The sequence below is a fragment of the Cricetulus griseus genome, chromosome 4 (assembly GCF_003668045.3).
Source record: "Cricetulus griseus strain 17A/GY chromosome 4, alternate assembly CriGri-PICRH-1.0, whole genome shotgun sequence".
NCBI classification, from domain to species: Eukaryota; Metazoa; Chordata; class Mammalia; order Rodentia; family Cricetidae; genus Cricetulus; species Cricetulus griseus.
The window spans coordinates 658,776-673,639 of NC_048597.1; the positions used below are offsets into that span (position 1 = coordinate 658,776).

A 14,864-nucleotide genomic window follows, 5' to 3' on the forward strand; every position below is an offset into this window, starting at 1 on the left:
GGCAGAGACCACAGAGGAACACTACTTACTGGCTTGCTCCTCATGGCTGGCTCAGCCTGCTTTCTTACAGAACCCAGGACCACCTGCCCAGGGGTGGCACTTCCCAGATCAATCATTAATCAAGGAAACACCACACATACTTGCCCTATAGGTCAATCTTTTGGAGTCATTTTCTCAGTTAAGGTTCTCTTTTTCCAAAGTATCAACTGGATGAAAACTGATTAGCATAGACTCTTACTAACCTGAAGCTTACTGGTAGAGTGTCCTGACCCATCAGTAAAGACAGGTACAATTTAGAACACAGATGTTTGGGACAGCTGTTTTGTCATCTAGATTTCCTGCCATTTCCCATAGTGTCTAACACAGGTGGCACTAAAGCCATGAGTGACAGGGTGGCAGTGATCCATCTAGCTATTCTCCAGCCCAGAACAGCTTATTTAAAGAAAGTTGTGAGTGGGACAAAAGAGGCAGATGGATCTCTGTGAGTTCAAGGCCAGCCTGGTCTACAGAGAGAGTTTCTGGCTATACTGGAAGAGAAATCCCATCTCAAAAAAAGCAAATAAGTAATAAAATAAAATAAAGGAATCTGGGAGGCTGGAGAGATGATTCAGTGGTCAAGATCACATATTGCTCTTAGAAGACTGGAGTTCAGGCCCCAGAACTCATCAGGGGACTCATAATGCCTATTAACTCCAGCTCCATGGGACCTGCTGCCATCTTCTGGACTTTACCAGTATCCACATGATCATACATACATGTACACACACACACACACACACACACACACACACACACACACACACACACACACACACACACACAAACACGAAAGATTAAAAATGAATCTTAAGAGAAATACAGATAAAGACAAAGTGTGTATGGGGTGGGGAGGATCTCAATTTTCCCAGAGGACAGCTCTGGAGAGTACAACAGAGCCCAACAGTCAGCAGGACCCCCTTTCTACTTTAGCACGATAAGCAGTTTCACTGAGAGATTGGGGAGCTCAGATTGTGACCCCACCATAGTTGCATATGGGCCAGAGTTCAGTCTCCAGAGCCCATGTGAAAAAAAAGGCCAGGCATGGTGGAACATGTTTATAAATCCAGAGTTGGGAGAGGTGGAGACAGGAGAGATAACTAGGGCTCACTGCTGACTGGGACACTGGATCCTGCCTTTCTGCAGCTCCCCCAAATGTCTCATCAAAGGTTCTGGACATTAGAACAGATCACAATTGAGGAGGGTCCAAACTTCCATGAAACCTCAGATCACTGGGTACAATTCCCTAATTTGTAAGTCGGGAAACTGAGGCTTAGCCAAGTTAATTAACTTCCTCCCAGCACCCAATATCCAGCAAATAACAGATCTGGGTTCAGCACTCAAAATGTTAGGCATACCACATCACAGAGGCACACTTGCTGCCCAGAGGGACTCCCAAGGAGAAAAGGGTAGAAAGGTTCTAATGTTCCCCAGAAACATCCGGAATCCCTGTCCGCCTTCAGTGAGATGCAACTTTGTATCTAGCAACAAGTCACTGTTATCAGGGTCAGAACCCAGTGACTTCAGGGTTGTCACAGACTGTCCTAACACATTCACACAAAGGACTTAGCGTCTTATGACTTTGGCTTCTGGTGGGGGGTGAGCATGATTGACACACAGAACTTGTTTCCTTCCCATTGCCAAAGCCATTTCTGGAGCTAGAGGTGATTTGCAGTGGGACCAAGAGACTGTGCTGAGCTCCTCCACACTCTGAAGCTAGAGTAAGATGGAAAGAGATGCTTTTCCCTACTGCAGTTGTGGTTCCCCAGAACAATGGAGCTGATGCAGGACACGCCCTGATTCCCCACCCCAGACAGTCTCTCCATCCTCCTAACACAGCAGCATTGACGCTGTGTGTTTTCAGGCACAGGAATACAATGTACCAGGTAATACAACCCCAACATCCACCCAGGGACCTGCGTTGGATGGCCAGTCATTAACTCAAAAGCACTGCTTTTACTCCCAGCCTGGCATGTCAGCATGACCAGGCATTTTTTTTCTTCTTCGGGAAATTCTAAAACATGACCATTTTTGTTCAGTAGCAATAGTATCAAGCATGAACTAAGAGGAGCTGACTGATGTCCAGTTCACCTGTGTCTCATGCACGTAGACTCCCAGGGTCAGAAAAGAGACAGAATATGCAATACTCAACCTTCCCCACACTCCACCCACAACTCTGTCTTCACAGCCAGAAGTTAGAAAAGTCCAGAGAAGCCATTTCCTCTCACAGAAGCAATCTGTCTGTATCCACAACTTAACCATTGACTGGCCAGTGCCGAACAGCAGAGCAGGGTGACCAGAAGGGAGTCAAGCAGACAGCAAGACCTCCAAAGAGGCAGAAATCCCACTGTTGTTCAAAAAAGAGATGTGGGTTAGAGAGATGGCTCTGCAGGGACTAACGGTATTTGTCCTCAAGCCTGATGACTTGAGTTTGAACCCTGGGACCCACACTACAGAAGGAAAGAATTGACTCTGACAGGTTGTCCTCTGACCTCCACAAGTGTTCTGTGGCACATCCATGACCCTCCTACAATAAATACATAAATGTAACAAGAAATTTAAAAGCAAGACTTAGGTGGGATGGGGAGACATCTTTCTCATCCATATACAGGGACATCCTGCTCTTGCTGGACTCTGCATGGTGAGGAGGCAGGCATTAGCAGTTCCAAGCCTGGGTGGACTCTGCACCCAAAGTCAAAGGCTTGACTGCAGAAGCCAAAAGCTAAGATGGAAAATAAGTCACATATAGCATGTGACCAGACCTTACAGAGATGGAGAAATACATCAGATCGGAGCACCCAGAGCTAAGCTAGTATGTAAAATGATAATAATGGTTTGACATGGTGGGTCACCTTCAACCTTAATGTTCACATGTACTCTCTACTATGACACAGGAAGAGGCATGGCGTTTAGGAGTTGATCTAGGCTGTGTTGTTTTGAGTGTATGAATCCATTCTGGTGGTAAAAGAATGACTGGTATAAAGGTACCTTGAGGGTGGGCCAGATCCAAAAGCCAGTTTGGTTAGCACTCTCCATGTGATGCCTCCCTGGGACTCTGCCAATAAGGAGACAGCCCCAGACACAGTCCTTCAACTTTGGACCGGAAACACAAGCCAAAATAAACTCCATAACTTACCCAATCTGTGGTATTTTGTTACTATCAACAGAAAGCAAACAAAGATAGCAATGGCTGGCTAATCTTACTCTTTCTCTTTTGCTGTTTAGTTAGTGAGAACTGCAAGCATCCTGAAGGAAACAGGAAGACCAGGCAGCTAACCTCAAACAACAGGTTAGGCTGGTCCACCTCTGACTCAAGGAAAGCAGATACTCAAGGCGTGTCAGGAAAGAATCCTTGGACAGACTCCCTATCAAACACATCCTGATTCTTGAAGTCTTTACAACAGAAACTCCAACAAGAGTGTTTAAATACTGTTGATCTGACCTTGCAGACATTGGGTGGCTTCAACCAATACATACAATTTCAGCCATTCTAGAACTAGGCACCTGACAAGGGACATGCTAAACACTTACATGACCATTCTCTAGTGGGGAAACCACCACAAGAATCCAGAAGAGCATCAGAAACCCCCTCCCACTGACCCCTCTCCAGTTCACTGTCTTACCATAGGCCCCTGACTAATACAACCCAAATTACCATCTGCTCATCAATTTTAAGGAATGTTGCATCTGAACTCCAACTTGGAATTATTGACAAGTAAGATCTATGAAATTATAAGTGTAGATAGAACTTGAAAATAAAATCGTGTGCCCCCCCCCAGTAGACATAAGTACTATTCGTGGATTGGGATGTGTTCTGAGACTTGACAGGCAATTTTGTCATTGTTTAAAGATCACAGAGTATGAGACACACTTAGATGGTGTGATTGCTAGTGTTAACTATCTACTTAACAGAATCTAGAATCACCTGGGAGATGGGCCAATGAACAAGCCTGTGAAGGATTGCCTTGATTGTGTTAATTGAGGTGGAAAGACCCACCCACTGTGGCTGGTAACATTCCCTGAATGGGGTACTATACAAAATGGATAAGGGGAGCCAAGCAGCATCATGCATTCCTTGTTTGCTTCATTCTGGTTGTAAAAGCAATGATCGACTTCTTCGAGCATCTGCTGCCTTGGCTTTCCCACCATGATGGACTGACTTGTCCTTGAACTGTGAGACAGAATCAACCCTTTCTCCTTTAATTTGCTTTTTATTAGTCTTCAATCACAGCAACAGGAAAAGTGACTAAGACAGATGGCTGTAGCATCATAGACCATGCAGTTTTATGGGAGCAATGGATCCCAGTTCTTGTATGAAAGCATTGTCTGTGCAGTCCAGTGCTGATGGAAATTTTGTTATGTGGAGCATGACTGTACGAGTTGGAAACCTAGGCCCAGAACCTTGTCAGTAATGTGAGTTTTTGCAGATTCACAGAAGTCAAGATCAAGTAAGGCACTGCAATGACTGGAGTCTTTATAATGACTATACTGTATGCAGACACACACAGAAGGAACAAAGTCAGCAAAGATGGAGGCAGAGGCTGGACCAATTACAGCTACAAGTGAAGGACAAAGATGCTAAGACTAGGAAATGAAGCATTCTCCCCTGGAACTCCCAGACGTAGGATGTTCCTGTCACTGACACCCTAGTTTTGGGCTTCTGGCCTCTAGAACCATGAAGGAATAGATTTCAACTGTTTTAAGTCTCTGGGCTATGGAGGTTTGTTAGGAAAATGAAGAAACTAATGCAGAAGTAGCAGAACATCAGCCCTGGGGGACTTGGCCCTGGTCATCTATGACACAAAAGCACCTCAGTGTCCTCAACAACATCAAACCACTCAGAAAAGGGAAGGTGGCTTTTTTCTAGGGCCACTACAACTGAGATGGGGGACTCAGATGACAGGGGCACAAGGCAGATGGAGCCTGATGGGATGGACAGACCTGCCCCTTCACAGCTTGGCTGTGGAGACATGACTGACTCAGCACAAGTCACAGTTTCCATCTTAAAATTAAGTCAAATGGTTGTACGATGTCCACGGGAAGGCATGAAAATCCAATGAAGTGTGACCTGAGCAAACTGCTTAGCCCAAGGAGTGCAGTGGGGGTGGGGGGCACAACACTCAATGGTGAAATGCTTTTCTGGTTTGGGTTTGATCCCATACCCCACAGAACAAATGTTTAGCAGGACACCCTACGTGGAATATGCAAGAAATAGAGGAAGGTGATGCTGCTGCTGTGTCTCCTTGAGTTCTGTCTGTCTGTCTGTCTTCCTTTTACATCCTCTGATGAACCCCTTTCCTAATGCCCAGGGGTTCCACATCTAACCTGAAGAAATGAGGGGCAACTTGCTGAGAAGTTCTGGTCTTCTCTTTCTCCATCATCTTTAACAGTTACAGTCTTAGTGTCCCCCACCTGGTTCCCTCTGGTCTGGCTGCCTTCCTTTTTTCAGCCTCACTTACTGTGAGCTTAATGTAGTTGGGGCACCCCCAGGTGAGTTACTCTTAAAAAAAAGAAAAAGAAAACTCTTAAATTACATAGAAAAGCCCATTCTGTACTTTCAATTGCTGTGCTAAGAGGTTGATCAATAACCAAGCACATGTGCCAAAGTACTTTGTTAAATGTTTACATTTGAAAGCTTACATGTGAAAATAGTTAGCCAGCTGTTTCATCCTCACCAAAGCAGATGACAGGAAATCTTGCAATAAAATGCCCCCAAAGCCCTTTTCGAGCCACCAAAAAGCATACAGTTGCAGACCTTTGCTATCTTCATTTGGATTTATTGTGTTAGCATGAAAGTATATTTTAGTAATGGAAACTGCTGTAATTACAATCACTTTTGAACATCCTTATTATTATTAATAAGACCAAATTGCATGGTTCCAGTGGATGTTGGTTCTCCTGTTAGATAGGAGCCACATTATGGTATCAATGTGCAACCCTGACTCTCATCTCCATGCCAACATGGGTCTGCCTACCAGTACAGGGCTCTGAGGCTCTCTCAGACTGCTGGGCAGAAGCCTGTAACTCCTCACAGAGTTGGTGGGCAGGACAATGGATCCCAGTTCTTGTATGAAAGCATGCAGGGTAGGGGTAAGCACACTCCCCATGGCTGGTCTTCCCATAGGACAGCAGGAAGCCTGCTGAGCTGTGGTTTATATCCAGCCTCTCGTCCAAAATCCCCACACAGTCCATTCCTTACAGCATGACCACAGTGTGGGAAAGACTTTAGGTACAGTCAGGCATACAGTCCCTAACACCCGGTGGTCAGGGACCACTGCCTAGAAAGGGCACTTTGTAGGACAGGCAGGAAACATGTAGGAGTGAGCACAGTCTGTCTGTAGCTCAAACCTTAGTTTCTTCAGTCTAATGACCTGGGCTCCATCCCCACCCTCCCTCTTTCTTCCCCCATTGCCTGAGCAAGTCATTCAATATTTCCAAACCTCACCTCTGCCACCCCCAAGGCATACAATGATACTAGCACAAAAGCTGGGGCTTGTGAATGTTTGCAATCCCAGCACCAGGGATCAGAGATAGGAGGCCAGCTTAATCCCACCAAGAGAGCCTGTCTCAAAAACCAAGGTGAACAGACTCCCAGGAAATAACACACAAGCTTGTGGCTTCCACAGGCGAGCGTGGACCCCACACACAAATGTGCATACACATCCCTATAATCACCCCCACAAGACCTTTAGGATATAAGAGGTGGGTGTGAGAGAGGACACATCTGTCAAGGTGCTCATCATACATGGAGGCCGAACACACTGTCTACAGCTATTAACACCTGAGTAAGTCTTGATATTTATTGCTTCTCTCTCTAGGCAATTTTATGTGACATGTTAGAGAATTCAAAGAAAATACATGCATGCATGACCCTGTGCCCACTCTTAGAGCAGGAACTGTCTCTGGGGTTCAGAGGTCACCTCCCTACTGCCTTCCCTAGCCAGCTACAAACCCCTGCTGGTGATGAGCAAGTGGGTCAAGACCGTGCAGAGGAAACCCACAGAAACAGCTGACCTGAGCAAATGAGAGCTCACAGGACCCCAGCTGGGAAACCAGCAAGGACCAAACCAGACCTCCTGAATATGGGTGTCAGCTGTGGAGTTTAGGCAGTCTTTGGAGCCTCTAGCAGTGGAACCAGTATTTATCCCTAGTGCGTGAATGGGCTTTGGGAGCCCATTCCCCATGGAGGGATACTCTCTCAGCCTGGATACATGTGGGAGGGTCTAGGTCCTGCCCCAAATGATGTGACAGACTTTGATGATCCTCCATGGGAGGCCTCACCCTCCCTGAGGAGTGGATGGGGGGGTTTGGGGGGAAGTGGGAGGATGGGAGGGACCTGGGATTGGTATGTAAAATAAGATTGTTTTTAATTTAAATGAAAATTAGTTTAAAAAAACTAAACTACTATGGAGACTAAGAAAAACAAAACAAAAAACCCTACTGGTGCCAGAGACACTACAGGGCAGACTGCAAAGCAGGTCACCAACACCTAGCGTTTACAGTGGGGTTATCAGATACACAAATTTTGCCATGAAGTAGCTTGTCCCTCCATTGTGCCATCATACAGAATAGTTCACTTCTGTGGGACACAAAAATGATACTTGTGTTTGTCACCCAACAGTCTTCTTTAAAAGCATGCTACAGTCTAACTGATAAATCTGAGGAACTACTTCCCTGGCTGTGCTAAGATACAAACCCGGGTGTTTGTTTCTGGGCTAATTTAATTAACTAAACTTCATCACTGAGTTTAAAGCAAAGATCACTGAATTATCAACAAGGGCGAGCAACCCTGAGGAGAGCTTCGTGGGAGGTGTTCTCTCCTTCTCAAAGTCTTTTCTGGTTCCCCTTTCTCAGCTCTGGAACTGGCAGAGCCTTCTTCACTTCAGGAAAGAGAACTCCCTTCTGCCCTAAAACCAACAAAAAATTTCATTCTTAAAGGTAGAAGTTTCCTAAATGGGGAGTCAGTCAGGGCCTCTGTATGAAAGAGTTTTGTATGGCACAGAAGAGGCCCCTTCTGTACCGTGCAGTTCTGCTGAAGGAAGTCCACAGGATCCCCACCACCCTGGGATCCTGCTCACATGGTCCAGTCTGACTGCTCAGGGGCCCCTAAGCTTCCTCAGCTGACACAGGTCCCACATCAGTCTGCCCTGCAACCACTCCTGGGCTGGGCAAACAGGGATCCTGCACAGCAACCACGACCAAAGTTTTGAGCAGACTAATAACACTCTTTAAGGCTGTTTTGAAACCAAACAACTACAGCAGTTGTTCTGCAATTTCTCTTTTTAAAAATTAGCATGGTGTGTCTTCTTAAAGTCTTGAATAATTTAATTGGAATTATACAAAAGTCATGAGCATGTTCTATTTATGGGCAATCACATCAGCATGAAAAAACCCCAACGACAATGTTAAAAATAAAAATAAAATGTCTTCATATGGTGCAGTCAAATGAGAGAACTTGAACTCTCTGAGCGGGTAGATCAGAGAAGGTCGGATCACTTCTTGGGAGGCTTTTCTTTGCCTCGTCAGATTCCGTGCTTCGGAGGAGTCTGTGTTCTTCGCTACACGAAGTGTTAAATGAACATCGGAGCAAGGGGGAGAGGAAACCTGTGTTGGGCTGCGGTTTTGTTTTGTCTTCGCCTTGCTATGTGTCTGGTATAGTCTCCCAGTAGCTACTGACATTCACTCTCCAACCCACAGGGTGCATGCCTGGGCGATGCTCGGCGCCTAGAGGCTGGGCAGCTGGACAACTACGAGGAAGCCAGTAAACCAACTCCGAGGAAGGCAGGCGACTCCGCGGGGCAAACAGACACTTCGGAACACGGTATCTTTCAGCTGAGCTCATGGAGAAATCTCTTTAAAGGTACTGCGCCTTGGATGCCGGCCAAGAGTCTCTTTAGCAATGAGACAGCATGGGGGGGGGGTATCAACTCCAGTGATTTCGCTCCACCTAACAGCACCTTCTTCCAAGACTCCCCTCCACCCCACCACCCACCCACCCACCTAGGAGTTATCGCTCTAGCTGGAAGGAGGCGTCGCTCCTGGAGAGGAAGCGCGTTACAGGTCCCTTCAGCTACCAGGCTCACGGGGTCGGGGAGGGCCACCAAGTTCTGAAACATTTGCTCACACCCCCTGAGCTGTGCTGGGGCAGAGGCTGCGCTCCCTGGCGCGTTCCTAGAGCGCTCCGCAGCTTCCAATTCAACCCATGCTCCCCACAGCTCTTTCTTCTCTCAGCGGAAAGCTGCTGCTTTAGGGGCAACAACATTAAACCGCTCTCGGAGACAGCTCCCAGAAGCCCCTGCCCTCAAGTCCTACCTTCTGTGGCGGGGTCCCGATCAGCATCTCCAGGTAGTAGCCGCGGCCAGAGTCCCCCTGCAGGTTGTCCACCATAGCCAAGAAGTTGGCGGCAGCCCCGGAGGGCTCCAGCGCTAGCGCCAGGCCATCTGCACGGGGCTTCTCAGGGGTCCCGAGCCCGGGAACTGCCGAGGCTACGAGGCTTGTGGCTGCAGACACCTGAAGGGGTAGCGTGAAGGGCGCCGGGGCCAACGCGGTGGTTGCGCGCAAGAGCCACTGCGCCAACAGCGGGAGCAGAAGCGCTCGGAGCTGCGCGCCCATCCCCGCGGCGGGGGCTCGGCGAGTCAGCGAACGCGCGGGGCTGCGGGGCCGGGCGGGACGGGGCGGGGCGGACGGGGAGGAGGCAGAAGAGGGCGGCGCCGAGTTGAGCAAGTTCTTAGCCGCTGCCCCCTCTGGCGGCCGCCGCCCAGCAGGCCCATCCCCTCCCCCGTGGCCAAGGTCAAGGATGGGCGCGGGGAGCCCGGGGCGCACAGGGCTCGGGCCGCACCTCTTCCCCGGGAAACTGGAGTGCAGAATTTCCTCGGAACGTGCCCGGGAGGCCACGGCTAACGGATATGACGAGGCTCAGCCGAGAGCTGCAGGAAAGTTTCGGGAACCCTTAAAGGTGCAGCGAAGGCGCGAACTGGCTTCCTGGCCATGCGCTCGAGAGGTCCGCAGGGTTCCCTGGCCTTGCAGAGACTGGACTGACTAGACCAGGCACGGGTCATAGCACAGAGCAGGTTGCTGTGAAAGAAGTCCCCTTTCAGCTTGCCATGCGCATCTCCAAGGGGGCGTAGGAGGGGGAGTCTGTGAACCTCTCAGGGCTGCTCCCACTCAGGGATCTCCCCTTCCAACTCCTTGGGAGTTAGTGGATTCTCTAAGAAAGGATGAAGTTCGAATGGAGTCTGGGAGTGCTGAAGCTAGGGGAGGCAGGTGAGAGGTTTTTGGATTTCCGAGAAGGGGTCTGGGTTGCTGCTGCTGCTCCAGCCTGCTTGGCCTCCCTTGAGCCCAAAGACCCAGGCTGGGGAGGTGGCTTTGGCCCTGATGTTCACGCCCTGCTCTTCTGCTTAATGCAGATGCCATTCTCCTAGGAGCTGAGCTCAGTCTGCTAGGAATCCAGTCAGTCCACCTAGTTAGTGAATTACTATCAGGGGCCCAAATGAGGGTTGCAGAGGAGTCGGCGGCCAACCAGACCTCTCCTTCTCTCATCCACCCACCAGCTCTCCGTGGATTATCTAATTAAAACCTGTTTAGACACAGATGTATAAGCCGCAAAAATGTGTTCAGGGGGCTATTTTATTTCAGGTACTGAACACAGGGGGGACAATTACACCAGCTAAACTCATCGATTTCTGCCGAAACAAGGAACAGAAGAAATCTTTGTGTCTCCTCTAGCTGAATTATGCTGGTTGTTTGGTTTTGTTTTGTTTTGTTTTTTAACAAATAAACCTATCTTCAAACAATGGGGAACATAAATAACGCTTCCTTAATTCCTGACTGGAACTTCCAGATATTTCCATTCTGGTTTCCATGTTTATTCCCGCCTTTCCAATGGCAGAATCCCATCTTGCTGTACCAGGGGCCTTTCTGTCCAAGATCTTCAGCGATACTGCTTTCTAAATGACTCTGGTTATAAGATGCGTTTTCCCCCTCCCCCTCCGAACTGTATCCAAGCTCCAAGGAATCCCCAGCCACATGAAGGAAGAACTGGCTGAATCCCAGGATAGAACCTAAATTGTTATTCCCCATAAATCTGCATAGTTATCAAGAGCTGCTATAATTATATTCACGTTTCAAATTCAAGATGTAAGGGAAGGGCAATTTTAAAGAGAGGATTATTATGCTCCCTGGTGTCCAGTATTGAAGGATTCAAAAACAAACAAACAAACAACAACAACAACAGAAAGCCACCCAGACAGCTCTCAGAAGGATAGCAACCTTGTGGAAGCACACGGAATTTATCAGACATTGATGTAGTTGCTATACGATGTATACGGTATAAGGTCAATAATAAAGACATTCATTTGCTCTCTCTCTCAGAGTTCATAAAAATACGAGGGAAATCTGTAAAACTCAAGTCTAATTAGAGTTTGTATTTGAAACTCTCTGTTCCGTGCGTGCACCATGAATACCCCAAGCTTTTCTTGGTAAAACGGAGGCACATAAACAACTGCATGAAGACACAGGGTCAGGAGCACATGCAGTTTTAATGAGTGGTAGGACCATCTTGTCAGAAAGTACTGGCCAGGCACTGAAGCGGCAACACTGGACACTTTGTCTTTATTTTGAGTGGCCTTGGAGTCGTCCATCCTCACTGAGATGCCCACTGGATTAGAGAGATATTAGCTTTACCTCCAGCTGTCTTCTGGAAAGCCATATTTGCTGTCCCCTCATGAGGTACTGTTGGTTTTCCCTCTCATTAACTTTTCAACCTTGAAGCACTTCCAGGTAAAAGCCTTCTTCCCACAGAGCAATGCCAGGCAGGAAGAGGTGAGCCCTAAATGTACAACATCCCTTTGGGATGGGCTGCCTCACTGGTACCCCCAGGACATGGCTAGGCCTGTTCATCCAACCAGAACTTCTCCCACTTCTGGTCTAAGGACCCAATTACTCTGTTAAAAATGACTTGGGGGAGCTCAATATGTTGTTCTCAATATATTTACCAAACTGCAAGTTCAAAATAAGAAACGTTAACAAAGTAACAACAGGCCTGGTCCCAATTGGTAAAATGCTTGACTTTAACCCCAGGCAACCACTTAAAAAGCAAGGTATGGTGGCACTTCCCTGTAACCCCAGGGATGGGGAGGCAGAGACAGGCAGATCTCTAGGGCTGTCTGGCCAGTCAGTCTAGTCTAGTTGGCAAGTTCCAGGTCCTGGTGAAAGTCCTGTCTCAAATAATGAAAAGAAAAGTAGACAGTGCTGTGGTGGTTTGAATGAGAATGGCCCCCATGGGCTCATATGTTTGAATATTTGGTTCCTAATTGTTGGAGATGTTTGGTAAGGATTAGGAGGTGTGGTTTTGTTGGATGAGTTTGTCTCATGCGGCATGCGTAGTTGTTTGTTTTTTAACTCTTATTATTTTGTCTTTTTTGGGGGGTGCCACCCAACTCCCAAATAAATCATGCATGGACTATTATCATTACTTTTAAGTGCCCCCTCCCCTAACTTGGCTTGTTTCTGGCCAGCTTTTCTTAAATTATCCCATCCACCATTTACCTTTTCTTACTTCTGTAAATCCTACTTTCCTTTTATTCCATTGCTGGTTGGCTGGCCCCTGACGTCCTCCCATTGTTCTCTCTTGCTCCTTCTTCTCCCCTTCCTCAGATTTCTCCTCCTGTTTATCCTCTCTGCCTGCCAGCCCCACTTATCCTCTCTCCTGCCTCTCTGTTGGCCATTCAGCCCTTTATTAGATCACCAGGTGTTTTAGACAGGCAAAAAATCACAGCTTCACAGAGTTAAGCAAATTCAGCATAAACAAGAGCAACACATCTTTACATCGATAAACAAACGTTCCAGAGCACAAACAAATGTAACACACCCTAAGATAATATTCTACAACAGGGGTGGGCTTTGTGGCCTCAAAAGCCCACTCCCGGCCCCCTCCCTGACTTTGCCTGCTGCCTGTGGGTCATATGTAAACTCTCAGCCATTGCTTCCAAGCCATTCATGCCTGGTGGCATACCTCCTGCCATGATAATCAAGGACTAACCCTCTGAAGTTGTAGGCAAGCCCCTAATTAAAATGCTTTCTCCTACAAGCTGCCTTTGTCATGGTGTCTTTTCACAGCAATAGAACGGTAACTAAAATAACTCCTGATGACCATCACCCAAGGTTGACCTCTGGCCTCCACAAGTACATGTGTACATCCACATACTCCATGAATTTACCTTTACATACACAAAGTAAATAAATAGAATAGTAACAAATAACCAACTTCCTCTCTCTTTTTGGTGCATGATGTGTATGCATGTTTGCATGTATGGGCACTTGTGATGAGTGTGTGACACACATGTGGAGGTCCCAGGTGGATGCTGGGAGCCATTCTCTATTGATCACTATCTACCTACCTTATATATTCAGGTAGGCTCTCTCAATCAAGCCCAGAGTTTGACTACATACTTATCCAGGCAGCCAGCATTCTCTAGAGGTGCCATACCTCTACCTTCAAAAACTAGAATTACAGGCAGGTTGTCACACACCCACTATTTACTTGGGTTCTAGAGACCCAAGATATGGTGTTCACATGTGTGTGGCAAGCAATTTAACCACTGCACTGTCTCCCTGGCCCCAACTCAGCATTTTAAGGAAGACTGCATCATTTGGAAATAACTTACTGCAAGCACTGAGATTATTTTATATGTGCAAATCATTTTAAAAATATCTGGATTAATAGAAGACAGCCAGGTCTTCCCTACTGTGTCTGCGTTTAGTCTGTCAGCATCTTACACATCCTGAAGCTCCTGGGAGACTCAGAGTGTAAAAGAGTAAAGTATATTTTAGTGCTTTCATGAAACAACTTTAGTTAAAGGGCCCACAGTTTTGAGGCCAACATCATCTACTGAGTCTTGTGTCATTGTCAACATAACACAACATAACATAATTGGCCTTATGTATCATAGACTTTGCTCTCAGCTGGAGGAAAAGGCTAAACAGGACCTGGACATTTTGGATCTGCTACCTGGACCAGGGTCACCATCCTTCTCTATCACGGGGGCTCCAGAAGGCTGCAAAGTGGCCCAGCCACCTGCAGCCCAGTGCAAGCTTGCACCTCTGCTTTCTTCTGGAGTCCCACTTTGCACTTGCCACTTGGATCATCCCCACCCATGTGTTGTGGCCCAGCTTGCCTCAGCTTTAACCCACGACAGCCATGAGGTTCTACCTGAGTGGGGGTGTTTGGTTTTGGAAGCTTCTAGTAACCCAACGGCGATAAAGACCAAACACAGGCATCTTGTCATCTTTAGAGAGCTCTCAGTTCCATGTTGTGGAACTAGAGCTATTCCTTTATTAACCATCTTTTCTGGTGTTCCTTAACCACCATGCTAGTACCACGAGGCAACCATTTCTCTCTTTGTCCTCCTGTCTCCCACTGGCCCTCGCCCGCTTAGTTCCTCTCCTTCCATCCTCATCCATTACTCACATATCTCTAGCCCTGAGGGCCTATTCAGATGCTTAGGCCCATACAGATGCAAAATAAGAGGCATATTACCCTTAGGCCAGGTAAAGTTACAGCCTGGTGTTAATTAACAATACAATGGTGACTCGGAGTTTCCTGGCGACATCACTGTTTATTTATATCAGCCAGGGCCTGAACCCAGAATATTCCATAACAGGGATATTTGGTCCCCCACACCTGTTAGACCCCCCAAAACTCAAGTATCCGGGGTCCCAGGCCACGTTCTCGGTCACCCCAATCACCAGGCGGATTTGAGAGCTTGCTGCAAACTGCATGAGGCTTTATTGTAATTTAAGGAGCTAACCCCATGTAAGCTTGGGTCTTC

General features: G+C 47.4%; 1 protein-coding gene across 2 annotated transcripts in view; it reads right to left on the reverse strand.

The window, feature by feature from the left end:
* The window catches only part of Bace2 (beta-secretase 2), a 78,816-nt gene extending 69,168 nt beyond the window's left edge, over nucleotides 1–9,648 (reverse strand). For both annotated transcript variants that reach the window (XM_035444497.1, XM_027415710.2), the window contains exon 1: nucleotides 9,349–9,648. In XM_035444497.1, coding sequence (XP_035300388.1) covers nucleotides 9,349–9,648 — 300 coding nt within the window. The remainder of the gene's footprint in view (nucleotides 1–9,348) is intronic.
* Nucleotides 9,649–14,864: the final 5,216 nt, after the last annotated feature.